General features: G+C 37.2%; 1 protein-coding gene across 1 annotated transcript in view; it reads right to left on the reverse strand.

Annotated features, from left to right (window-relative positions):
- THEMIS (thymocyte selection associated) overlaps window positions 1-26,702 on the reverse strand; it is a gene marked incomplete at its 3' end in the record, with an annotated part of 122,948 nt that overhangs the window by 65,770 nt on the left and 30,476 nt on the right. Inside the window, exon 2 of the mRNA XM_082250912.1 lies at window positions 903-1,058. Coding sequence (XP_082107038.1) covers window positions 903-1,058 — 156 coding nt within the window. The remainder of the gene's footprint in view (window positions 1-902; window positions 1,059-26,702) is intronic.

Here is a 26,702-nt window from a genome sequence, read left to right on the forward strand (position 1 = left end):
ATTTCTTTGGATGAAAAGTCCATATCAAGCCCTATTCAGTGCAAGATCTGCAAAGGAGGATTGGTGTTTCCATTATCTTCAGTGATATTTCTTGGCGCAGTGACCCCTAGTGGTCGATTGTTGGAGGTCAGAGGCTTTGATACTCTGTGGTGGAGGGACTCACTACCTATCAGTGGTGTATATTGCTCACCATTCCAGCACTGAAGGCTTCCTTTTTATGGACTTTACATATTACAGATTATGTTATAATTTGTTAATTGTTATTTCTAGCACTGCACTATTTTTTGATTTCTGTGTATAAGCCATAGGTTTTGTTAGGTTTGACCTATTTCAGTGTTCAGCTGCTTGTTATGCTTCCCTAGTGATTTAGCGCTGAATAATTTCCTGTTTTACCTTAAGCAAAATGCCTGTCGCTCAAAAAAGTACACAAGCTTCTTTTTTGGCAGATTAAAGGCATTTTTATTTATTTTTCATTGGTCACCTAAGAACGTCTGCACAAAAATGCTGCAAAAAAAAAAAAAAAAGCTGCAAAAAACGCCTGCAAAATGCCCAAAGAAATGCATGAAAACCCCCCTAAAAATAGCAACGCTGAAATCTGAACAGATCCTGACAGTCTTTAGGAGCCAAGCATGGCACCAGCTGATCGCTGGTAAAAAAAAGCTTTCCAGACTCCTAAAAAAAAAAAGTAAATGCCCATTTTTTTACCTGCAAAAAAAAGCGTGCATTTATTATTATTATTGTTTATTTTTATTTTTTTTAAAGGTTAACTTATCCTTTAAGATTTTGTCATCCTTCATTGGAATAAAAACACCCCAAACAGAGCACAATTTTACAGGTGCTAATAATTACAAGCAGAAATAAATGTAACAGAATTTTCAATTGAAATAATTAGGTTTTGATACCTGGAAAATCAGGAGGAAGCTCCATCGTTGGCAACATGTCATACTCATTGCTTGTAAAAAGATGAGCCAAGACTTTCTTTACTGTGTAACCATTTACTTTAATTAGGTCTCCTGTTGAGAGGGAGCATTCATTTCCACAAAGTTCATAAATGGAGCCTACATAATTTTAAATAGAAAACACCATTAAAAAAAAAAAATGAATGAATGACTTGGTTTGCTTAAGGGAATCTGTCATGCTGCCCATTCAGGCAACATGCCAGGTTCTCTTGAAAACTCACACACGCATACAATGATATACACTTTACCAGCACTCCCCTGCCCCTTCTTTCATGCATTGGAGCCATGAGTCTAAACGCAGTGTAAGCTCAATGTAATTAATTGGTCCCCTACCACCAAATACAAGGCTGGCAACTGGCCATATAGGCCTCTGGCACTGCATTGTTGTATTTAAGGAAGACATGCTATTGCATACCTGTAAGCATTGGGTCTTTCCAAGAGCTCCAACAGATTGATTTATGAGCAGGGGAGTGCAGAAAAGATGAATATGTTTTCAATAAAACTTGTCACTTTGCCCTGAATGACAGATTCTCATTAAAGTGTAACTCATGAGCATATGTACTTTTTATTTTTGTATACGGCAAAGACAGATTTAAACCTCTAATGGGTTTTTCTTGTTATGTAGGTTTATGCTGGTAATGTTTTCCCTAAGTCCTGGTCTCAATGACTACCAGAACTGAAAATGAACTGAAAGGGAGGGGAACTTGCGAAATAATAATACAGGCAGCAATACTGTTTTAACCATTTTCCCTATGTGCTTTATTGCTGTACTTATCCCCAGTGGAGAAATCTCCTTTATCATCTCCCAAATATTTCAGCATTAAAAGCCTATAGAGTACCTGACACTTCCCCACTCCTTCATAACTAAAGGGAAAAAAATATCAGGAGTTATATTGGTAATTATCCATTCTGATATTAAGAGAAATCCTTAAAGTATAACCAAAGGCAACATTTTTCATGGATAGAGCAGAAAATAATTATAACACTTTCCGTTTTTTATTGCAATCTGTATCCCCGGGAGAGATTCACCCTATTTGTTCTGTTTACTGTTATCATGGAAAGTGAAAGTAAAAGAAAATCCCAAAAATTGGGTTGACATCAAACACTAATGGGAAATCTTTCAATGGGCATTTTAGTTCTGGTGCCACAGTGACAAACCAGGATCCCTTCACTTTGAAGGGATTTCCTCTTACTTCCTGTTTTGGCAAAGAAGTGAATAGAAATCTCCCCAATGGGACACAGATCGCAAAACAACCGACAGGGTTTATAATCAATCCTCCCTTACAAAAAGTTTTGGTTACACTTTAATGGAATATTCAGTAGAAAATGTAAACATACAAGTACAAAAAAGGTAAGGAATAATAGTTTGATCTGCCAGACCAAGGGGTCTGTTTATAAAGCATTGAAAGCGACTTTCACCAAACCTTCAATGGTTGTGAATCAATCACTGCTTTTTAAAACACCCAGAAGATTCATCTGCAGTGAATGTTTACTGAATGTCAGAATCACTGCTTTATACATACAGTATATCCCCAAGTGTCCATATGACCAAGTGTCCACCAATATGATTTAGCAAGCAGGAAGGAGCTAAGCCAATGTTAGGGTATGTAGTACATATAACATATAATAATCATAAGCTTTAACCACTTCAGCCCCGGAAGGTTTTACCCCCTTCCTGAACAGGCCGTTTTTTTTGCAATACGGCACTACGTTGATTTAATTGACAATTGCTCAGTCGTGCCAAGTTGTACACAAATACAATTGATGTCCTTTTTTTCCCCACAAATAGAGCTTTATTTTGGTGGTATTTGATCACCCCACCTCACAATTTTTTATTTGTTGTGCTATAAACAAAAAAAGACTGACAATTTTGAAAAGAATAACAATATTTTTTACTTTCTGCTATAAGACACATCCAATAAAAAAAATAAAAAAAAACAAATTTCTTCATCAATTTAGGCCAATTTGTATTCTGCTACATATTTTTGGTAAACAAAATCCCAAAAAGCGTATATTGATTGGTTTGCACAAAAGTTATAGCGTCTACAAACTATGGGATAGACTTATGGACTGGACTGCAACATTGCGGTGGACAAATCTTACACTAAGTGGCACTTTTTGGGGACCAGTTACACCAATACAGTGATCAGTGCTAAAAAAATGCACTGTCACTGTATAAATTACACTGGCAGGGAAGGAGTTAACATCAGGGGAAATCAAAAGGGTTAGGTGTGCTCCTAGGGAGTGCTTTCTAACTGTGTGGGGGATGGGCTTACTGCAGGAAGAGAGAGATCTGTGTTCCTAATTAGTAGTAACACAAGATCTCTCTCTTCCTGTCTGACAGAACGATGGTCTGCCTTGTTTACATAGGCAGACCGCTGTTCTGTCATTCCTCCAAACAATCACAGGTGGCCTGGTGGCCATCGCGGCCGCTGAACCCACTGATTGGCTCCCGCTGTGCGCCCCCTATAGCCAATAGAACCAATCATGTACAGGTACGTGATTTTGTGCTTCGGGGCCGCCCCGCCACAGTCAATGTACGTGGGGCAGTCTTTAAGTGGTTAATATACTACTTTGTTAACTTAATTATTTTTAAACCTCATTAGTTGTTGTAATATGCATTACTTGTAATAAAACATCAGTAAATAAAGTTGCTTTATATATGGTGCCTCACATAAACACATTGCTTTACTATCATTTACCTATATATATTCCATCATGAATCATTTGATAATATCATATATGTAGCACATCCCCGTAGGAGCCACTGGTGAATAGAGATACCCTATCCTGCACATCCATGCACACTGAATTTCCACAGGCTCGCTTAATAATGGAAAACAGTCCAACTGCTTTGTTTTGTTTTTTTTGTTTTTTTAGGGGTATTAAATGTGGATGGGGATAGGGGTATTATGGGATGCCCACTTGATTGGAACAAAGTCTCTTCAGGGACACTTTAACTATATACATACTCTGTATACATGCCTCTTCCTCCAGCACATCACTTACTTGCAGAACTACTCAAACCCAGCAGAAACACTGTTTAAGGGATCTGACAAAGCACTCAGACAGCTCCAGAAAAAGCCCTTTACAGGCAGGGACTGCAGGCCCCTTTGTTGTGTAGGAAAAGTCAGTGTCCAGCTTCCATCCCTGTGGCTACTGGCACCAGCACCACCTCTTCAAGCACTGCAAACACGCCTGGTTTCAGCTGCCTCTTACACTAGCCCACATGGCTACTTCCCACAGTTCTGCCAGACTGCACACTCACCAGCCCTCTAGGCTGACTTCTTCCTGGAGATCTCCCAGACATGCCAACCCTCTCCCACTGTCCTCACACCTGCTCCCGTGCATCTGGATGCTGTAGAGGATCCCTTCAGCCCCCTGAGTCCCAGGCCCATGGTCCCCCCACCCCTGGACTAGGGGGCACCCTCAACGGCCTCCAATAGACTTCTTAGCACTCAATCGCCAACAATCTTCCACCTTACATCACACACTCCCCCTGCTGGCCTGACTGAGTATTTAGGAGGGACCTACCAGCCCATTTTACTGGGGACTTCAACACTCCAGGCAGTTCCTCCTAATATCCCTCCCATTCTTCTGAAAACTTATCCTGGGTTTCCAGCAAGTAGGGGGAGGTACCAGAGATGCTGCCTGATGAGTCATCCAGCCTCCCTGAGTGACTCATCCTGACCCAGATTCAAACAGGCTTGGCTGTCAGACAAGCCTAACAATTTACTTACTCTATCAAAACCTATGTACAGACTAATCTAGCACACTAGAAGGTGCTACACTTATATATACAGAGAGTGTGTGTGTGTGTGTGTGTGTGTGTGTGTATGTATGTATATATATATATATATATATATATATATATATATATATATGCACACACACAAACACACAGTTTTATATTATTGTATGAACCTCTCTCCGGTTTTAAGGACTGCATGTGCCCTATTTGGGAGATATGTCCTCATATCCAGTACAAGTGTGAGTCAAAACAAAAGGAAAAAGCAACTCTCCTCTATAGGGACACATAAAATATTCAACAACTCAATTGGGACAGAAAAGGCATTTAAAACCTGTCAGAATTCTAAATTGTCTCTGCTCTATCCTAAACAAAAGCAGGAGATGGGCTTTAGAACTATCTATTATCAATTTAATCTATCTGGTTATATTTACTTTATATATTTCATATACACTACATTTGAAAGCATTCTTTGGTATCCTTGGATTCCTTTTCACTGTGTCTCTATTGAAAACCATAATGAGAAAAATGGAATGATTCAGTGCATTATATCTATTTCTCCTTCTCTTTACAACATCATTCTCCTTGTTATCTAGTTTGTGTCTATGATGGTGCTCTAATGAAAAAATTGCTGCAAGGACATTTCTAAATTTCATATCGCAAAACTCTGATACTCTACTAGAGAGTTTCTATAGTACAAACTCATCAAATGAACTAATGTGATTTTCAAAAGATTTGATATAAAAGCAGAAACACTCACAACCACACCTGTTCTAGCTGCTGCCTCCAGCAAAGAGAACCAATAGAAAGAAAAGGAACTAATATTAAAAGCAACTACATTATTAGTGGCTGATAGTGTGTTGCTTCTTCAATTACGTATACCATTTCAATTTATTTTGATATCTCGTTTATAAAAAACTTCAAACTAAAATTAAATATATTTACCTCAATTCATGTTTGCAGAAATTGAATAAACCAGTGTAAACCTCTGTATGCTGCATTCATAAAAGTTGTTTTAGTTGTAAAATAGGCTAGCAAAATAAATCTAAGAGACTGTGCCAGTTATGTTCCTGAAAAAAGGGTCTTCTTTCCCTCCATACATATGGCAGTTGGTCTATTAAAGGCAAATAGGCGGTTCACTTTACAATGGAAATTTTGTCTTTGCAAGTGAATTTTCCTTTAGCTCAGTGATAAAAAATATACTGTTTTTTTTTTTGTTTTTGTTTTTTTTATTATTTTCCTTGCATGCTATTGGTTTTTATTTGCAAAGTAAATGTTTATCACATTCACTAAGCTAGGAGAAAATGATCTTACAAAATGAACATTCTACTTGCCTTTAGTACATCAACCCCCAACCAGAGGGAGGAGGGGGAGGCGGACCTCCTTTCACAGATTGGATTGGCAGCACGGATGGGAAATGCCATTATAATGGGGGACTTTAATTATCCAGATATAGAATTGGCAGAAGGAACCGCACATTCATCCAAGGCTCGGCAGTTCCTAAATGTTTTGCAGGACAATTTCATGGGTCAGATGGTGAACGCACCGACAAGAAACAATGCGGTACTAGACCTACTGATTACCAACCATACAGACCTGCTCCCAGATATAGAAATACGGGGCAACTTAAGAAACAATGACTATAGGTCAATTTGTTTCAGTATTAATCATAGTAATAGGAAACACAGGGGTAATATAAGGACACTGAATTTCAAAAGAGCCAATTTCCCAAAACTGCGCTCTCTGCTAGAAAATATCAAATGGGATAGAACCCTGGGAACAAAGAACATGGAGAAAAAATGGGAGTGCTTCAAGAGCATACTCAACAAAGGGATTGGCCAGTGCATTCCATAGGGGAATACATTTAAAAGAGCAAAATTAAACCCTGGGTGGCTAAACTCCAACATAAAAATGTATATTAATACTAAAGAAAAGGCCTTCAAAAAATACAAGGCTGAGGGGTCGTTGGCAGCATTCAAGCATTACAAAGAGTGCAATAAGAAATGTAAAATTGAAATCAAGGCAGCTAAAATAGAACACAAGAGACATACATTGGAAGAGAGTAAAAAAAACCCCAAGAAAGTGTATAAGTAGTAAGAAAGTGAGGCCAGAACACATTGGCCCCATAAAAGATGACGAAGGGAAGCTGGCCACAGAGGACAGAGAGAAGGCAAAAGTGTTAAATAGTTTCTTCTCTTCAGTCTTCACAAAAGAATGGGGGGCTACACTAACCCAGCTTGTAATGATAAATTAAATAATACACCTTAGGAAGTACCCCCATGGTTAACAGAAGATAGACTTAGAACTAAACTAGAGAAACTTAACATAAATAAATCACTGGGACTGGATGGCTTTCACCCGAGGGTACTTAAGAAACTCAGCCAGGTGATAGCCAGACCATTATTCTTGATCTTTAAGGATAGTCAGTCTACAGATGGGTATGGTGCCAGCTGATTGGAAAAAAGCCAACGTGGTACCAATTTTTAAAAAAGGGCCAAGATATATCCGGGTATATATAGACCTGTCAGCCTAACATCTGTAGTCTGCAAGATTTTGGATGGGATGTTAAGGGACTATATACAAGACTTTAGTAGTGAAAACAGTATTATTAGTAGTAATCAGCATGTATTCATGAAAAATCGTTCCTGCCAGACCAATCTATTAACCTTCTACGATGAAGTGAGTTGCCATCTAGATATAGGAAAGCCTGTGGATGTGGTGTATCTGGACTTTGCAAAGGCATTTGACACAGTCCCCCCACAAACGCTTACTGTACAAACTAAGGTATGTAGGTATGGACCATAGGGTGAGTACCTGGATAGAGAACTGGCTCCAGGGGAGAGTCAAGAGGGTGGTGATAAATGGGGAGTACTCGGAATTGGGCGGGTGTGGAAAGTGGGGTCCCGCAGGGTTCTGTCCTGGGGCCAATCCTGTTTAATTTATTCATAAATTACCTAGAGGAGGGGATATCCAGCACAATCTCTCTATTTGCAGATGATACTAAACTAAGCATGCCAATATCTTCTATGTAGGATGTGGAAACCTACAAGCGGACCTGAACAAAATAATGGGGTGGGCAACTAAATGGCAGATGAGGTTTAATATTGAAAAATGTAAAGTAATGACACTTGGGCGTCAGAAACACAAAAGCAAGCTACTCACTAGGGGGGGGGGGACCTCTGGGTGAATCTAAGATGGAAAAGGACCTGGGGGTACTAGTGGACAACAGGCTTGACAGTGGCATGCAATGCCAAGCCGCTGCAAGCAAAGCCAACAAAATACTGGCATGTATAAAAAAGGGGATTCACTCCAGAAAAAGAGATTATTCCCCCACTCTACAGGACTCTGGTCCGGCCACATCTGGAGTATTCCGTCCAATTCTGGGCACTGGTCCTCAGAAAGGATGTGCTGGAACTGGAGAGAGTCCTGAGAAAAGCAACAAAAATAATTAGGGGAATGGAGGACATCAGCTATGAGGAAAGATTACAAGCATTGAACTTATTCTCTCTGGAGAAGAGACGCTTGAGGGGGGATATGATATCAATGTACAAATACTGTACTGGTGAGGACCCTAACATAAGGAACAAACTTTTCAGAGAAAGGGAATACAATAAGACATGTGGCCACTCACTAAAACTAGAGGAAAAACGGTTTAATCTTAAAATACGTAGGGGGTTCTTTACTGTCAGAGCAGTAAGGATGTGGAATTTTCTTCCACAAGCAGTGGTATCAGCAGGGAGCATCGATAGTTTCAAAAACTATTAGATGGGCACCTTAAAAACCACAACATAAAGGGGTATACAATGTACGGTAACAGCAAACACACACACACACACACATCATAGGTTGAACTGGATGGACTGGTGTCTTTTTCAGCATTTAATGTAACAATCTAACCCCATAGAGTCAGTATAACTCCTCTTAACTACTGATCTTTCTTGTCCTCCACACCAACTTTCAGTACATCTTTCTCTCACTACCACCTCCCTTCTTATCGTGTTATGTCTTGTCCCATTATTTAGCTTTTTTTACTTTGGTTACATTTATTTATATTCAGTAGTATCTCTCTCTTTTGTTATAAGATTGTTATCAGTTTCTGCTAATTATCATAACATTTATGAAAGCCTATATATAAAATACAACAGTAAAACTTAAACTAAAGGGCTGCATATCACCACAGAAGACCATAAGGCAAAAACCACATACAAGTACTAATAACAGGCATCTATAGACTCTTGCAAAATAAATAAAGTGTATGCTCTATAGATTGAAAACAACACTAACATCTGTCAAAGTTAAAATGACCATTTATTGCACAAAATATTCCTAGAGTACAGGGATCATTCTAATTTCTACAGTAATTCTTAGTGTAACAAATGATGCTAACAATATGTCTTTTCAAAATGCCTGGGCCTTATGCCCAATAAAAATAGATATATAAACCAAAGTGCATAGATAACTTAGAGACCATACATAGATTAATGTCCGCTTGGTAGCACAAATTTGGATGCAGGTTTGTATATCTGGACCTATAGCCTTAATAATTCTTTAACTTCTTCAAAAATTACACGGTGGCAGAGTGAGCTCCGAGTGCAAAATTAATTTGTAATGTTTTCACACACTCATAAAATGTCACAGTGGACTTTCAGTGACAAGAAAGTAAATAGAATAAATTAGAGTATATATAAAAAGGATGCAGGTTTGTATAACAGTACTCATAGCCTCAAGTGCAAAAAACAAAGCAATTTGTAATGATTTTAATGCACCCATCAAATATCACAGTGGACTTTTAGCAACATTATTTATAATAGTGCAAATGGGTGATATAAAAAAATTGAATCAGCGCTAATGATAAAAAACAGCAGCTAGCAAAGGAAGTGTAAAATATACATACACAAGAATATAACCATAAAAGAAAATTGCAGCGCTGAAAATATATCAACAAGTAAAATAAGTGTTCTCAAATAAATGGTAAGGATAATATGACGTTTCTTGTGACGAAAGTTCATATAATATTCAGTGGGTATAATCCAGTGAACGAGTAGAATCAAACAATGAGAAGGAAAAAAAAAAGGTAATCTCCAACATCAATAACGAGTGAAGTGCCAACTCACCAGAACCAGAGGCTGTCTAGATTATAGGACAGCAAACGAGTGTTATGCGACCAGTCTCAGGATTTCCAGGACATCTGTCCAGTCCGCAACCTCTGGCCTCATGGGTAACCTCCAGTGTGATGATCAACTCAGCACATGATGCAAGGGTTAATTTTGCAAAAAAATGGAAGAGGTGTGAAATAAAATCGGTTAAGCTCCTGAGGACGCTTTGGACGCGAAACGGCCGTAGAGCTTGTTATCTCAAACACCTAAGGTCCCAGCCATCACTTTTCCTTTAGTGGTGGCTTTATATGTGAGTTTATTTTTACTGCTATTTGTTTTATAATTAATGTACACTGCACTTTGTACCAGTGATACACAATATAGAGTTTTTTAGTAAACCGATTTTATTTCATATTGCACCATGAGCCTCTTCCATTTTTTTGCAAAATTAACTAAAAGTAAAAAAAAAATTCACTCTTTTTCATGCAAAAAGTTTTGACCACTTATCACAAAAATGAAATACAACATCTTGTGCAAATTAAACAAAACAATTTTAAATTTGCTACTACGTTGTACTACTACTAACAAATGAGAATTAGCTCTTGCTATTAAGGAGTCGCACAAGATGGTGGTTGTGCAGAGAACAATGATTCAAATTTAAATGGTAGACATGGGCCAACAACATTTCAAGAGGCTCCTAATAGTCAGTGCTCTAAGCAGTGGCAGGGTGTGCTTTCTTTAACTTCTTTGAATAGGAAACCATTGTTTGGGACAAGGGGGGAGGCTGTATAGTTACATATAGTTACATAGTTAGTCAGGTTGAAAAAAGTCCATCTGGTTCAACCAAAGAAAACAGTATTGAAAACCCAACCATACAATCCCATATACGCAATCCTATACCTGCAGGTATCCAGAGGAAGGCGAAAAAACCCCCCAGCAAAGCATGATCCAATCTGCTACAGCAGGGGAAAAAATTCCTTCCTGATCCCCCGAGAGGCAATCGGATATTCCCTGGATCATCTTTACTTAAAAAAAGTTTAGTACCAATTTATATTATGTACACTTAGGAAAGAATCCTTTTTAAAGCAATCTAGGGAGATAGCCAGAACCACCTCTGGAGGGAGTCTATTCCACATTTTCACAGCTCTTACGGTGAAGAAACCTTTCCGTATTTGGAGACGAAATCTGTTTTCCTCTAGTTGTAAAGAGTGCCCCCTTGTCCTCTGTGTTGACCTTAAAGTGAACAACTCAACACCAAGTTCACTATATGGACCCCTTATGTATTTATACATGTTGATCATATCCCCCCTTAATCTCATCTTCTCAAGACAGAATAAATTCAGTTCCTCTAATCTTTTCTCATAGCTGAGATCCTCCATGCCTCTTATCAGTTTGGTTGCCCTTCTCTGCACTTTCTTCAGTTCCCCGATATCCTTTTTAAGAACTGGTGACCAAAACTGAACTGCATATTCCAGATGGGGTCTTACTAATGATCTGTACAGGGGCAAAATGATATCTCTCTCTCTGGAGTCCATGCCTCTGTTAATACAAGAAAGAACTTTGCTTGTTTTGGAAACAGCAGCTTGGCATCATTAAGCTTATGATCTACCAGAACACCCAGATCCTTCTCCGCTATGGATTCCCCCATTTCTACTCCACCTAGTATGTATGATGCATGCATATTCTTAGCCCCCAAGCGCATAACTTTACATTTATCAACATTAAACCTCATTTGCCACATAGTTGCCCAATGAAATAGTGCATTGAGGTCAGCTTGCAAATTGGAGACATCCTGTAAAGAAGTTATTTCACTGCAAAGCTTGGTGTCATCTGCAAAGTCTGAAATGGTACTTTTAATCCCAGACTCTATATCATTTATAAAGATATTTAAAAGTAAGGGTCCCAACACTGAACCTTGGGGTACACCACTGATAACCTTAGACCATTCAGAGTAAGAATCAATAACCACTACTCTCTGGATTCTCTCTTTTAGCCAATTTTCTATTCATTTACAAACCAGTCTTTCCAATCCTGTAGACTTTACCTTACACATTAGCCATGTGTGGGGAACTGTGTCAAACACTTTTGCAAAATCCAAGTATACTACATCCACAGACACCCCTCTGTCCAAGGTTTTACTTACCTCCTCATAAAAAGAAATCAGGTTTGTTTGGCAACTTCTGTCTTTCATGAATCCACGCTGTCTGTTGCTTAAAATTTTTTTTCCCAGCAAGAATTCATCTACGTGGTCTTTTATTAAACTCTCCAATATCTTCCCGACTATAGAAGTTAAATGAACAGGTCTATATTTTCTTGGCAAAGACTTTGAATGCACCACATTGGCCCTATGCCAATCCAGTGGTACTATTCAAGACCTGAACGAATCCCTAAAAATTAGAAACAGAAGCTTTGAAATTACAGCGCTCAATTCTTTTAGGATGCATGGGTGGATGACATCTGGTCCAGGTGCTTTATCCACCCTTATTCTGTCTAAATATTTCTGGACCATATCACTTTTGAGCCATTGTGGATCATTTGGGGCTGTGTCAATACTGTCCTCATTATGGTCATGAGTTCCCCCATGCTCTTTTGTATATACAGAGCTGAAGAAAGTATTTAATAAATTTGCCTTCTCTTTGTCCCCAGTCACCCACTCCTAATTATTAAAGGTTAAAGATTAGTAAAGGGCCTACATGCTCAGACGTAACCTTTTTACTCTTAATATATTTGAAGAATTTTGGGGGGTTTGTCCTACTATCTTTTGCAATCTGTCGTTCATTTTGAATTTTTGCGTCCCTGATTTCCTTTTTACATATTCTGTTATATTCTTTGTAACAATTAAACAATGATAGTGTTCCCTCATTTTTATATTTTTCAAAGCTCTTTTCTTTTTATCTATAGCTTTTTTAACTTTTGCCATGAGCCATATAGGTTTTATTTTTAGCCGTTTAAACTTATTACCCATGGGAATATACTTTGCAGTGAGTTTGCATAAAGTCTTTTTGAAAAATTCCCATTTCTGTTCTGTGCTCATTGATGCCAATATTCCCTCCCAGTCTAAATTCTGGAGAGCAGCCCTCATCCTTGGAAAATTTGCTCTCTTAAAGTTAAGTGTTTTTGTATTTCCTGTATGTGTTTTTTTGCTTATAGAGAAACATTAAATGCTGACATACAACGTTGATGTAAATGTTATTTTTTTTTATCTGATTCTCATGGACCCGTGAAACCCATCAATGGACTACTTAAGGGTCCATAGACTTCAAGTTATGAACCCCTGCACTAGGGTTTAAATAAAGGTCTGTACACCATATCTGAATGTCCACATCTATGTGTATGCTCATGCCCTTTAACATTGATGTTAGTCAATTCCAGCAATACGTGTAAGTTAGTGCCAGTTCCATCTAAAAAAATACTACATATACATAAGAAAAGGAGACCATGGTGAGCATGTAAGGTCAGTGACACCTGGCCTCTAGCAGATTGCAGGTAATGAGAAAGATGAAGCCGCTCAGGTGTGTCAGTCCGACCTGGTGCTGGCAAGACCCGCCATCTGGATGAATGCAAAAGAAAAGTGTTGGAACCGCACCCAGGTAGATGAAACCAATTAAAGTACTTTATTCTTTAAATCAAAATATGAACAGACAGTGCAGGGAACAGGTAATCCAGGTTAACGCGTTTCACGGCGCACACAGCCGCTTACTCATAACCATAGTGGTGGATCACGGAAATCGGTTTGATATACAATTTTTAATTGATGATTGGTTGCAGATTTGTATCATCAACATGATGTTTCTCAATTGAACAACCGACACAGCCGTGATTCAGCACCTGGGATTATTCAAACATACATAGAAAATGCTCCATACGGAACAAAACATACATAACAATGAACATGAAAGATTTGAAGTAGAAAAAGCGTGTGACATGAATAATACTAAATAAAACAATAAAATCATGTTATGTCAGGGAAAAAGAATCCAAATCGACATGATACAGAGGAAAAAGAAATTTATATAACAAAATATAAATATCAAAACCAAATATACATGAATACATTGTAATTATGTTGATTTCCTCTGTTATCATATATAGATGTTGAGTCTCCAGACGTGGCTATAGACAAAAATTATTAAATAGAAAATATGTAAATGATTAAATAATGTTAGGAAAAAATCTTGTTAGGAATGTAAACAATTTAATTTAAATAATTCAGTTTGTTTCCTACATAAATACCAAAAAAAAAAAAAACTGTTTTTCGGATGTGCATGTATAAAATATATACGGAAAGTGCACAATGTATGCTTTGTATACAAGGAAATCAAAATGCAACATGGTAGCATACAAGCACATATCCGTAAAAGATCAAATGCAACGTAGTTACATATAGGCACATATCTGCAGTTGCATAAGTAAAAGATGTATAAAAATGAAAGAAAATAATTGTAACATATGCGTGTATGCAAAAAATAAGTTTTTTTATGTGTATAAAATGAGAAGTGTTTTATACGGGAAAGTGCATATGCATGTGAAGGTGTACATCTATCAAAACCTGAAAAGTGATATGACGTAAGAATGAATGTGATGTAAAATTGTTCAAATTGGCAGAAAAAAGTTGTATAATGTAATTAATGAAAAAATAGAAATAATAATAATTATAAAAAACAATATTTATGCCAACTGAAAAAGATATCAATAAAGTGACCAATGTGAAAAATGAATGTGAATTAAAACGTAAATGGTGATAAACGACAATACATGATCTGGAAAAAATTGACCAATGAAAATTGACCAATAAAAACCAAATGTGGTGCAACTAAATTAATGAAAAAAATGTGAAAGTTGTTGTGTATAATAATTCAAGTATGATGATCAAAAAATATTATATGGTAGAAATCTAAGTGTGGTGATAAGAAATATATACGTATGCACGAAAAAAGATAAAAATAAAGATAAAAATAAAATTGAAATATTAATGGGCATGTCTGGAGACGCAAGATCAAAGTCGGGATGGATATGTCCCATGTTCACAATGTACATATACCCGTTGGACAAGAAGTAATAATCAAAAGATCCATGAATTATTACAAACAAAATTAATGATATTTGCATATACTACACTGGTAAAGAACAAAAATGTTCATCGAAGGCAAAAGGCAAAAAATGAAATTATAACTAAATAAATGATTGTTTAATGCCAACGAAACAACAAGTTTATGGAACCAAAAACCAACGGGAAAAAGTTGAATGGAGGACCCTCATAGCTGTAATGAGAAGAAATAACCCAAATAATCAGTGACCGTATATAATTGTCTGAATGTAAATTGTGAGTATAACGATATGGTCACTTGTTATGCAAAACTCCCAAGCGAAGACACTGTCATTGAATGAAATAAATGAATATGTGTGTTCGCTATTGTAACAAAGACTTGGCATGTCCATATATAGAAGTAGAGCTCAGACTGGAAGAGGGGAAAATGGTAAACTCCAAGCAGAAAATTAGTGAATATATGGTAAAACATCAATGGAGGGGAGTCACTCATAAAAATGAGTGACATCCCATTCCCAGTTTAACCCATGAGGTATTCGTGTATGTAACTTAAAGATCCAAAACACCTCCTTTTTACAAAGTGATTTGAAAATGTCACCACCTCTAGGGGGTCTGGTGACATGGTCGATGGTTTGGACTTGTACTAGGGACATATCCCCTTGATGTATATTATTAAAGTGCTTGGCTATATTAGTAGATTTTAAAGTGCGAATATCGCTGAGGTGCTCTCTAAACCGATCTTTTAACCTACGGGTGGTTCTGCCCACATATTGCATAGAACATGATTTACATGAAATTAGATAAATGAGATATTTTGTGTTACAATTGAAAAAATCTTTGATGGTGTACACCTTTTCATTGTAAGAGGAAACAAAATTATTTCCACTGATAATGTGTGGGCAGGTAACACAGTCTGACGCGCCACATTTGAAATTCCCTCTACAGTATAGCCATGTTCTAGATGCATTAGGTTTTGCAGAAGTATAAAGACTGGGAGACAGGGAATTGCCCAAGGTGGCTGCCCTTTTAGCCACTATGTTCACCCCATCTACAAGGACATTTGCACAGATATCATCTGTGTATAATGTAGGAAGATGTTTTAAAATGATCTTTTTTATGTTGCTAAACTCAAGGCTATAGGGTAAAGACAATGTAATTGAAGGAATCGTTTTCTTAGGGCTCTTCAATGTCCTGGCTTTTTGCCAGACTGTGTTACCGTGGTCATTTCGGGGAACGATATCGTGTTGTATGTGGTGTGGATCTTTTAAGCTGTCAAGTGCTAAAAGTTCTGAACGATCTTTGTGTAAAGCAATAAAATATGCCCTATTTAGCATCCACTTGGGGTATCCCCTTTCCAGGAATCGATGGTATAAGAGAGATGCTTGTTTTTTAAAATCTTGTATGCTGCTACATATCCTGCGAACTCGAAGAAATTGTCCCACAGGAATGCCTTTAATGGTGTGAATCGGATGGCTGGAATGTGCGTGTAATAAACTATTTCCAGACAAAGGTTTCCTGTATAAATCAGATATAATTCTATTGTTTTCATGACTCAGCACAACATCCAGAAATTCTATTTTTTGTGCGCTAAAAGTGCCTGTAAATTTTAGATTCAAAGAGTTGTGATTTAAATAAGACAGAAATTCATCCAGATTCACACTCTTGTGACAAACAAAGATGAGATCGTCTATGTAGCGATAATAAAGAATAACTCGATCTCTGTATGGATTATTACCTCCAAAGATGTGGGGTCTCTCCCACCAACCCATGTATAGGTTGGCGAGAGAGGGGGAAAACTTGGCCCCCATCGCTGCCCCACATCTTTGGAGGTAAAAATTGCCATCAAATGAAAAGAAGTTGTGCTTCAAAAGAAAAAAGAGTACCTCAAGAATGTAAGCTTGTAGTTCGGCGCTGAGATGGGTACGTTGTTTTAAGATGGTGTCTATGGCTATAATGGCGAGGTCATGGGGTATAGAGGAGTACAAACTGGACACATCACATGTAATCCAGATGTAGTCCTCTGCCCATGAGAATGCATCCATAATATTTAAAAGGTGTTTGGTATCCCTAAGATAACTGGGGAGCTCTAATACAAGGTGTTGTAGTTGACCATCTAACCATTCGCCTAATTTCTCACAGAGAGACCCAATCCCAGAGACAATTGGTCTCCCCAAAATAGGGTCTAAGCCCTTATGTACCTTGGGGAGATGATGAAAAATGGGTGTAACTGGGTGGTCTGGGATGAGTTTCTCTGCATCATTAGTGGAAAAGACGCCAAGGGTTAAGCCTCTTTCAACCAGGGCACATAATGCCGATTTGTAATTTACAGTGGGATCACTTTTCAAGGGCTGATAGGTACAGATGTCATTAAGTTGTCTCAAGGCTTCCTTTTTGTATGTCTCACTATCAAGTATGACTATAGCCCCTCCCTTGTCAGCATTTCTGATAGTGATGGATGTGTCTTGTTTTAATGACATTAATGACACTCTCTCTTTGCTAGTTAAATTATCAAGGGACCTAGAAATGGAGGAAGGTGTATCCATAGCTAAACTAAACATATCCTTCTCCACTGCCCTTTGGAAAAGGTCCATACCGGGTGAACGTGATTGAATTGGATAAAAGTTGGAAAAGGAGGACAAAGCAATTTTCTTAACCCCTTCTTCAAAGTTATCATCTGGCTGTTGTAAATTCTCCATAGCCAGATCTTCCAATTCAACAACGGCACATGTCTCACGAAATGTGAGCATGGACCCGTTTACATTGGGGGATGTGGCAAGATCAACATCGTTGGAGATAGTGTCAACATCATTAAAATAATGCCTTTTAAGTGTTAAATTACGAACAAATTTGTTCACCTGTAAGATAGTTTGAAAGGGGTCAAAGTGAACATGAGGGCAAAAATTTAAACCTTTGGATAATAGACTAACATCATCAGCAGTTAAAGTTCTTTTAGATAAATTAATAACATTGTTACTTGCTGTTGTAATACCGGTAGATGAGCTTTCTAAGTCTATTTCCGAAAGGAACGGAGGCGAGATCTGCCGGTGGTGTCTTCTCCCTCCTCTTCTTGTACGTTTTTGCCCTTTTTCTTTGTGTATCGTCTGTTGCGTTTGCTTGATCCGTTTTTTGAAGCCGATGATACATTACTCGATCTAGATTCCATTGATGTGTCCGTTGTATGGGCCATCGATGTGTCTGTGGCTCCCATATCGGGATCTGAAAAGCTAACCCGTTTCCTGGTAGGATGTTGACGATACCAGGAATTAGTTCTTTTCCATGTATAGACGTTTTTTGTATCGTAATCAATCTCATCTCTGAGCAACTTTTCTTGCTTTCCCTTTATAATATCCAGTTCCAGCTTGTCAATTTTATCGTTTAAACTGTGATCCAGATCCGAAAATAAAGAGGACTCTTTGAATGGTAAAAGGTCTGCTTGTAGTGATGAGATCTCCTCTTGTAATTTGTCAAGCTCCAAATTCTTGGAATTCACAATGAGCCTCATAAGCTCAAAGGAGCATTTAGACAGAGAATCTGTCCACTGCTGTTTGAGATCGTCGTTGTACAAATCAAAGGTTGGGAATTTTTTTATGCGAAGACCTCTTGGAATCCTCGCGACATCAATGTACTCGCTTAGTGTAGTTTTCTCCCAATAGGCTTTAACTTCTTTTGTCATAAGCTTCTCCAGTTTGTGAAAAATCGTCTTGATGGAAGAAGAAGAGTCATCATTGGCCTTTTTAAGGGTAGCTTGTACATCTTGCCGCAACGGATTATTATTTAGAGATCTGAGCGTTCGGCTCATAGAGGGTGCCTCCATATCCGTTCCAAGTGTGAATGACACACACACACTGTCTGTTGTAAATCGGTATAAAGTCCGTAAGTGTTGAAAAAGATAAAGCAGGACTCACCGGGCTGGCTGTAATCACGGAGATTGAAGGTAATGAGAAAGATGAAGCCGCTCAGGTGTGTCAGTCCGACCTGGTGCTGGCAAGACCCGCCATCCGGATGAATGCAAAAGAAAAGTGTTGGAACCGCACCCAGGTAGATGAAACCAATTAAAGTACTTTATTCTTTAAATCAAAATATGAACAGACAGTGCAGGGAACAGGTAATCCAGGTTAACGCGTTTCACGGCGCACACAGCCGCTTACTCATAACCATAGTGGTGGATCACGGAAATCGGTTTGATATACAATTTTTAATTGAAAAGGGCAGCCACCTTGGGCAATTCCCTGTCTCCCAGTCTTTATACTTCTGCAAAACCTAATGCATCTAGAACATGGCTATACTGTAGAGGGAATTTCAAATGTGGCGCGTCAGACTGTGTTACCTGCCCACACATTATCAGTGGAAATAATTTTGTTTCCTCTTACAATGAAAAGGTGTACACCATCAAAGATTTTTTCAATTGTAACACAAAATATCTCATTTATCTAATTTCATGTAAATCATGTTCTATGCAATATGTGGGCAGAACCACCCGTAGGTTAAAAGATCGGTTTAGAGAGCACCTCAGCGATATTCGCACTTTAAAATCTACTAATATAGCCAAGCACTTTAATAATATACATCAAGGGGATATGTCCCTAGTACAAGTCCAAACCATCGACCATGTCACCAGACCCCCTAGAGGTGGTGACATTTTCAAATCACTTTGTAAAAAGGAGGTGTTTTGGATCTTTAAGTTACATACACGAATACCTCATGGGTTAAACTGGGAATGGGATGTCACTCATTTTTATGAGTGACTCCCCTCCATTGATGTTTTACCATATATTCACTAATTTTCTGCTTGGAGTTTACCATTTTCCCCTCTTCCAGTCTGAGCTCTACTTCTATATATGGACATGCCAAGTCTTTGTTACAATAGCGAACACACATATTCATTTATTTCATTCAATGACAGTGTCTTCGCTTGGGAGTTTTGCATAACAAGTGACCATATCGTTATACTCACAATTTACATTCAGACAATTATATACGGTCACTGATTATTTGGGTTATTTCTTCTCATTACAGCTATGAGGGTCCTCCATTCAACTTTTTCCCGTTGGTTTTTGGTTCCATAAACTTGTTGTTTCGTTGGCATTAAACAATCATTTATTTAGTTATAATTTCATTTTTTGCCTTTTGCCTTCGATGAACATTTTTGTTCTTTACCAGTGTAGTATATGCAAATATCATTACTTTTGTTTGTAATAATTCATGGATCTTTTGATTATTACTTCTTGTCCAACGGGTATATGTACATTGTGAACATGGGACATATCCATCCCGACTTTGATCTTGCGTCTCCAGACATGCCCATTAATATTTCAATTTTATTTTTATCTTTATTTTTATCTTTTTTCGTGCATACGTATATATTTCTTATCACCACACTTAGATTTCTACCATATAATATTTTTTGATCATCATACTTGAATTATTATACACAACAACTTTCACATTTTTTTCATTAATTTAGTTGCACCACATTTGGTTTTTATTGGTCAATTTTCATTGGTCAATTTTTTCCAGATCATGTATTGTCGTTTATCACCATTTACGTTTTAATTCACATTCATTTTTCACATTGGTCACTTTATTGATATCTTTTTCAGTTGGCATAAATATTGTTTTTTATAATTATTATTATTTCTATTTTTTCATTAATTACATTATACAACTTTTTTCTGCCAATTTGAACAATTTTACATCACATTCATTCTTACGTCATATCACTTTTCAGGTTTTGATAGATGTACACCTTCACATGCATATGCACTTTCCCGTATAAAACACTTCTCATTTTATACACATAAAAAAACTTATTTTTTGCATACACGCATATGTTACAATTATTTTCTTTCATTTTTATACATCTTTTACTTATGCAACTGCAGATATGTGCCTATATGTAACTACGTTGCATTTGATCTTTTACGGATATGTGCTTGTATGCTACCATGTTGCATTTTGATTTCCTTGTATACAAAGCATACATTGTGCACTTTCCGTATATATTTTATACATGCACATCCGAAAAACAGTTTTTTTTTTTTTTGGTATTTATGTAGGAAACAAACTGAATTATTTAAATTAAATTGTTTACATTCCTAACAAGATTTTTTCCTAACATTATTTAATCATTTACATATTTTCTATTTAATAATTTTTGTCTATAGCCACGTCTGGAGACTCAACATCTATATATGATAACAGAGGAAATCAACATAATTACAATGTATTCATGTATATTTGGTTTTGATATTTATATTTTGTTATATAAATTTCTTTTTCCTCTGTATCATGTCGATTTGGATTCTTTTTCCCTGACATAACATGATTTTATTGTTTTATTTAGTATTATTCATGTCACACGCTTTTTCTACTTCAAATCTTTCATGTTCATTGTTATGTATGTTTTGTTCCGTATGGAGCATTTTCTATGTATGTTTGAATAATCCCAGGTGCTGAATCACGGCTGTGTCGGTTGTTCAATTGAGAAACATCATGTTGATGATACAAATCTGCAACCAATCATCAATTAAAAATTGTATATCAAACCGATTTCCGTGATCCACCACTATGGTTATGAGTAAGCGGCTGTGTGCGCCGTGAAACGCGTTAACCTGGATTACCTGTTCCCTGCACTGTCTGTTCATATTTTGATTTAAAGAATAAAGTACTTTAATTGGTTTCATCTACCTGGGTGCGGTTCCAACACTTTTCTTTTGCATTCATCCGGATGGCGGGTCTTGCCAGCACCAGGTCGGACTGACACACCTGAGCGGCTTCATCTTTCTCATTACCTTCAATCTCCGTGATTACAGCCAGCCCGGTGAGTCCTGCTTTATCTTTTTCAACACTTACGGACTTTATACCGATTTACAACAGACAGTGTGTGTGTGTCATTCACACTTGGAACGGATATGGAGGCACCCTCTATGAGCCGAACGCTCAGATCTCTAAATAATAATCCGTTGCGGCAAGATGTACAAGCTACCCTTAAAAAGGCCAATGATGACTCTTCTTCTTCCATCAAGACGATTTTTCACAAACTGGAGAAGCTTATGACAAAAGAAGTTAAAGCCTATTGGGAGAAAACTACACTAAGCGAGTACATTGATGTCGCGAGGATTCCAAGAGGTCTTCGCATAAAAAAATTCCCAACCTTTGATTTGTACAACGACGATCTCAAACAGCAGTGGACAGATTCTCTGTCTAAATGCTCCTTTGAGCTTATGAGGCTCATTGTGAATTCCAAGAATTTGGAGCTTGACAAATTACAAGAGGAGATCTCATCACTACAAGCAGACCTTTTACCATTCAAAGAGTCCTCTTTATTTTCGGATCTGGATCACAGTTTAAACGATAAAATTGACAAGCTGGAACTGGATATTATAAAGGGAAAGCAAGAAAAGTTGCTCAGAGATGAGATTGATTACGATACAAAAAACGTCTATACATGGAAAAGAACTAATTCCTGGTATCGTCAACATCCTACCAGGAAACGGGTTAGCTTTTCAGATCCCGATATGGGAGCCACAGACACATCGATGGCCCATACAACGGACACATCAATGGAATCTAGATCGAGTAATGTATCATCGGCTTCAAAAAACGGATCAAGCAAACGCAACAGACGATACACAAAGAAAAAGGGCAAAAACGTACAAGAAGAGGAGGGAGAAGACACCACCGGCAGATCTCGCCTCCGTTCCTTTCGGAAATAGACTTAGAAAGCTCATCTACCGGTATTACAACAGCAAGTAACAATGTTATTAATTTATCTAAAAGAACTTTAACTGCTGATGATGTTAGTCTATTATCCAAAGGTTTAAATTTTTGCCCTCATGTTCACTTTGACCCCTTTCAAACTATCTTACAGGTGAACAAATTTGTTCGTAATTTAACACTTAAAAGGCATTATTTTAATGATGTTGACACTATCTCCAACGATGTTGATCTTGCCACATCCCCCAATGTAAACGGGTCCATGCTCACATTTCGTGAGACATGTGCCGTTGTTGAATTGGAAGATCTGGCTATGGAGAATTTACAACAGCCAGATGATAACTTTGAAGAAGGGGTTAAGAAAATTGCTTTGTCCTCCTTTTCCAACTTTTATCCAATTCAATCACGTTCACCCGGTATGGACCTTTTCCAAAGGGCAGTGGAGAAGGATATGTTTAGTTTAGCTATGGATACACCTTCCTCCATTTCTAGGTCCCTTGATAATTTAACTAGCAAAGAGAGAGTGTCATTAATGTCATTAAAACAAGACACATCCATCACTATCAGAAATGCTGACAAGGGAGGGGCTATAGTCATACTTGATAGTGAGACATACAAAAAGGAAGCCTTGAGACAACTTAATGACATCTGTACCTATCAGCCCTTGAAAAGTGATCCCACTGTAAATTACAAATCGGCATTATGTGCCCTGGTTGAAAGAGGCTTAACCCTTGGCGTCTTTTCCACTAATGATGCAGAGAAACTCATCCCAGACCACCCAGTTACACCCATTTTTCATCATCTCCCCAAGGTACATAAGGGCTTAGACCCTATTTTGGGGAGACCAATTGTCTCTGGGATTGGGTCTCTCTGTGAGAAATTAGGCGAATGGTTAGATGGTCAACTACAACACCTTGTATTAGAGCTCCCCAGTTATCTTAGGGATACCAAACACCTTTTAAATATTATGGATGCATTCTCATGGGCAGAGGACTACATCTGGATTACATGTGATGTGTCCAGTTTGTACTCCTCTATACCCCATGACCTCGCCATTATAGCCATAGACACCATCTTAAAACAACGTACCCATCTCAGCGCCGAACTACAAGCTTACATTCTTGAGGTACTCTTTTTTCTTTTGAAGCACAACTTCTTTTCATTTGATGGCAATTTTTACCTCCAAAGATGTGGGGCAGCGATGGGGGCCAAGTTTTCCCCCTCTCTCGCCAACCTATACATGGGTTGGTGGGAGAGACCCCACATCTTTGGAGGTAATAATCCATACAGAGATCGAGTTATTCTTTATTATCGCTACATAGACGATCTCATCTTTGTTTGTCACAAGAGTGTGAATCTGGATGAATTTCTGTCTTATTTAAATCACAACTCTTTGAATCTAAAATTTACAGGCACTTTTAGCGCACAAAAAATAGAATTTCTGGATGTTGTGCTGAGTCATGAAAACAATAGAATTATATCTGATTTATACAGGAAACCTTTGTCTGGAAATAGTTTATTACACGCACATTCCAGCCATCCGATTCACACCATTAAAGGCATTCCTGTGGGACAATTTCTTCGAGTTCGCAGGATATGTAGCAGCATACAAGATTTTAAAAAACAAGCATCTCTCTTATACCATCGATTCCTGGAAAGGGGATACCCCAAGTGGATGCTAAATAGGGCATATTTTATTGCTTTACACAAAGATCGTTCAGAACTTTTAGCACTTGACAGCTTAAAAGATCCACACCACATACAACACGATATCGTTCCCCGAAATGACCACGGTAACACAGTCTGGCAAAAAGCCAGGACATTGAAGAGCCCTAAGAAAACGATTCCTTCAATTACATTGTCTTTACCCTATAGCCTTGAGTTTAGCAACATAAAAAAGATCATTTTAAAACATCTTCCTACATTATACACAGATGATATCTGTGCAAATGTCCTTGTAGATGGGGTGAACATAGTGGCTAAAAGGGCAGCCACCTTGGGCAATTCCCTGTCTCCCAGTCTTTATACTTCTGCAAAACCTAATGCATCTAGAACATGGCTATACTGTAGAGGGAATTTCAAATGTGGCGCGTCAGACTGTGTTACCTGCCCACACATTATCAGTGGAAATAATTTTGTTTCCTCTTACAATGAAAAGGTGTACACCATCAAAGATTTTTTCAATTGTAACACAAAATATCTCATTTATCTAATTTCATGTAAATCATGTTCTATGCAATATGTGGGCAGAACCACCCGTAGGTTAAAAGATCGGTTTAGAGAGCACCTCAGCGATATTCGCACTTTAAAATCTACTAATATAGCCAAGCACTTTAATAATATACATCAAGGGGATATGTCCCTAGTACAAGTCCAAACCATCGACCATGTCACCAGACCCCCTAGAGGTGGTGACATTTTCAAATCACTTTGTAAAAAGGAGGTGTTTTGGATCTTTAAGTTACATACACGAATACCTCATGGGTTAAACTGGGAATGGGATGTCACTCATTTTTATGAGTGACTCCCCTCCATTGATGTTTTACCATATATTCACTAATTTTCTGCTTGGAGTTTACCATTTTCCCCTCTTCCAGTCTGAGCTCTACTTCTATATATGGACATGCCAAGTCTTTGTTACAATAGCGAACACACATATTCATTTATTTCATTCAATGACAGTGTCTTCGCTTGGGAGTTTTGCATAACAAGTGACCATATCGTTATACTCACAATTTACATTCAGACAATTATATACGGTCACTGATTATTTGGGTTATTTCTTCTCATTACAGCTATGAGGGTCCTCCATTCAACTTTTTCCCGTTGGTTTTTGGTTCCATAAACTTGTTGTTTCGTTGGCATTAAACAATCATTTATTTAGTTATAATTTCATTTTTTGCCTTTTGCCTTCGATGAACATTTTTGTTCTTTACCAGTGTAGTATATGCAAATATCATTACTTTTGTTTGTAATAATTCATGGATCTTTTGATTATTACTTCTTGTCCAACGGGTATATGTACATTGTGAACATGGGACATATCCATCCCGACTTTGATCTTGCGTCTCCAGACATGCCCATTAATATTTCAATTTTATTTTTATCTTTATTTTTATCTTTTTTCGTGCATACGTATATATTTCTTATCACCACACTTAGATTTCTACCATATAATATTTTTTGATCATCATACTTGAATTATTATACACAACAACTTTCACATTTTTTTCATTAATTTAGTTGCACCACATTTGGTTTTTATTGGTCAATTTTCATTGGTCAATTTTTTCCAGATCATGTATTGTCGTTTATCACCATTTACGTTTTAATTCACATTCATTTTTCACATTGGTCACTTTATTGATATCTTTTTCAGTTGGCATAAATATTGTTTTTTATAATTATTATTATTTCTATTTTTTCATTAATTACATTATACAACTTTTTTCTGCCAATTTGAACAATTTTACATCACATTCATTCTTACGTCATATCACTTTTCAGGTTTTGATAGATGTACACCTTCACATGCATATGCACTTTCCCGTATAAAACACTTCTCATTTTATACACATAAAAAAACTTATTTTTTGCATACACGCATATGTTACAATTATTTTCTTTCATTTTTATACATCTTTTACTTATGCAACTGCAGATATGTGCCTATATGTAACTACGTTGCATTTGATCTTTTACGGATATGTGCTTGTATGCTACCATGTTGCATTTTGATTTCCTTGTATACAAAGCATACATTGTGCACTTTCCGTATATATTTTATACATGCACATCCGAAAAACAGTTTTTTTTTTTTTTTGGTATTTATGTAGGAAACAAACTGAATTATTTAAATTAAATTGTTTACATTCCTAACAAGATTTTTTCCTAACATTATTTAATCATTTACATATTTTCTATTTAATAATTTTTGTCTATAGCCACGTCTGGAGACTCAACATCTATATATGATAACAGAGGAAATCAACATAATTACAATGTATTCATGTATATTTGGTTTTGATATTTATATTTTGTTATATAAATTTCTTTTTCCTCTGTATCATGTCGATTTGGATTCTTTTTCCCTGACATAACATGATTTTATTGTTTTATTTAGTATTATTCATGTC

This window comes from Pelophylax lessonae (assembly GCF_965119305.1).
Source record: "Pelophylax lessonae genome assembly, chromosome: 3".
NCBI classification, from domain to species: Eukaryota; Metazoa; Chordata; class Amphibia; order Anura; family Ranidae; genus Pelophylax; species Pelophylax lessonae.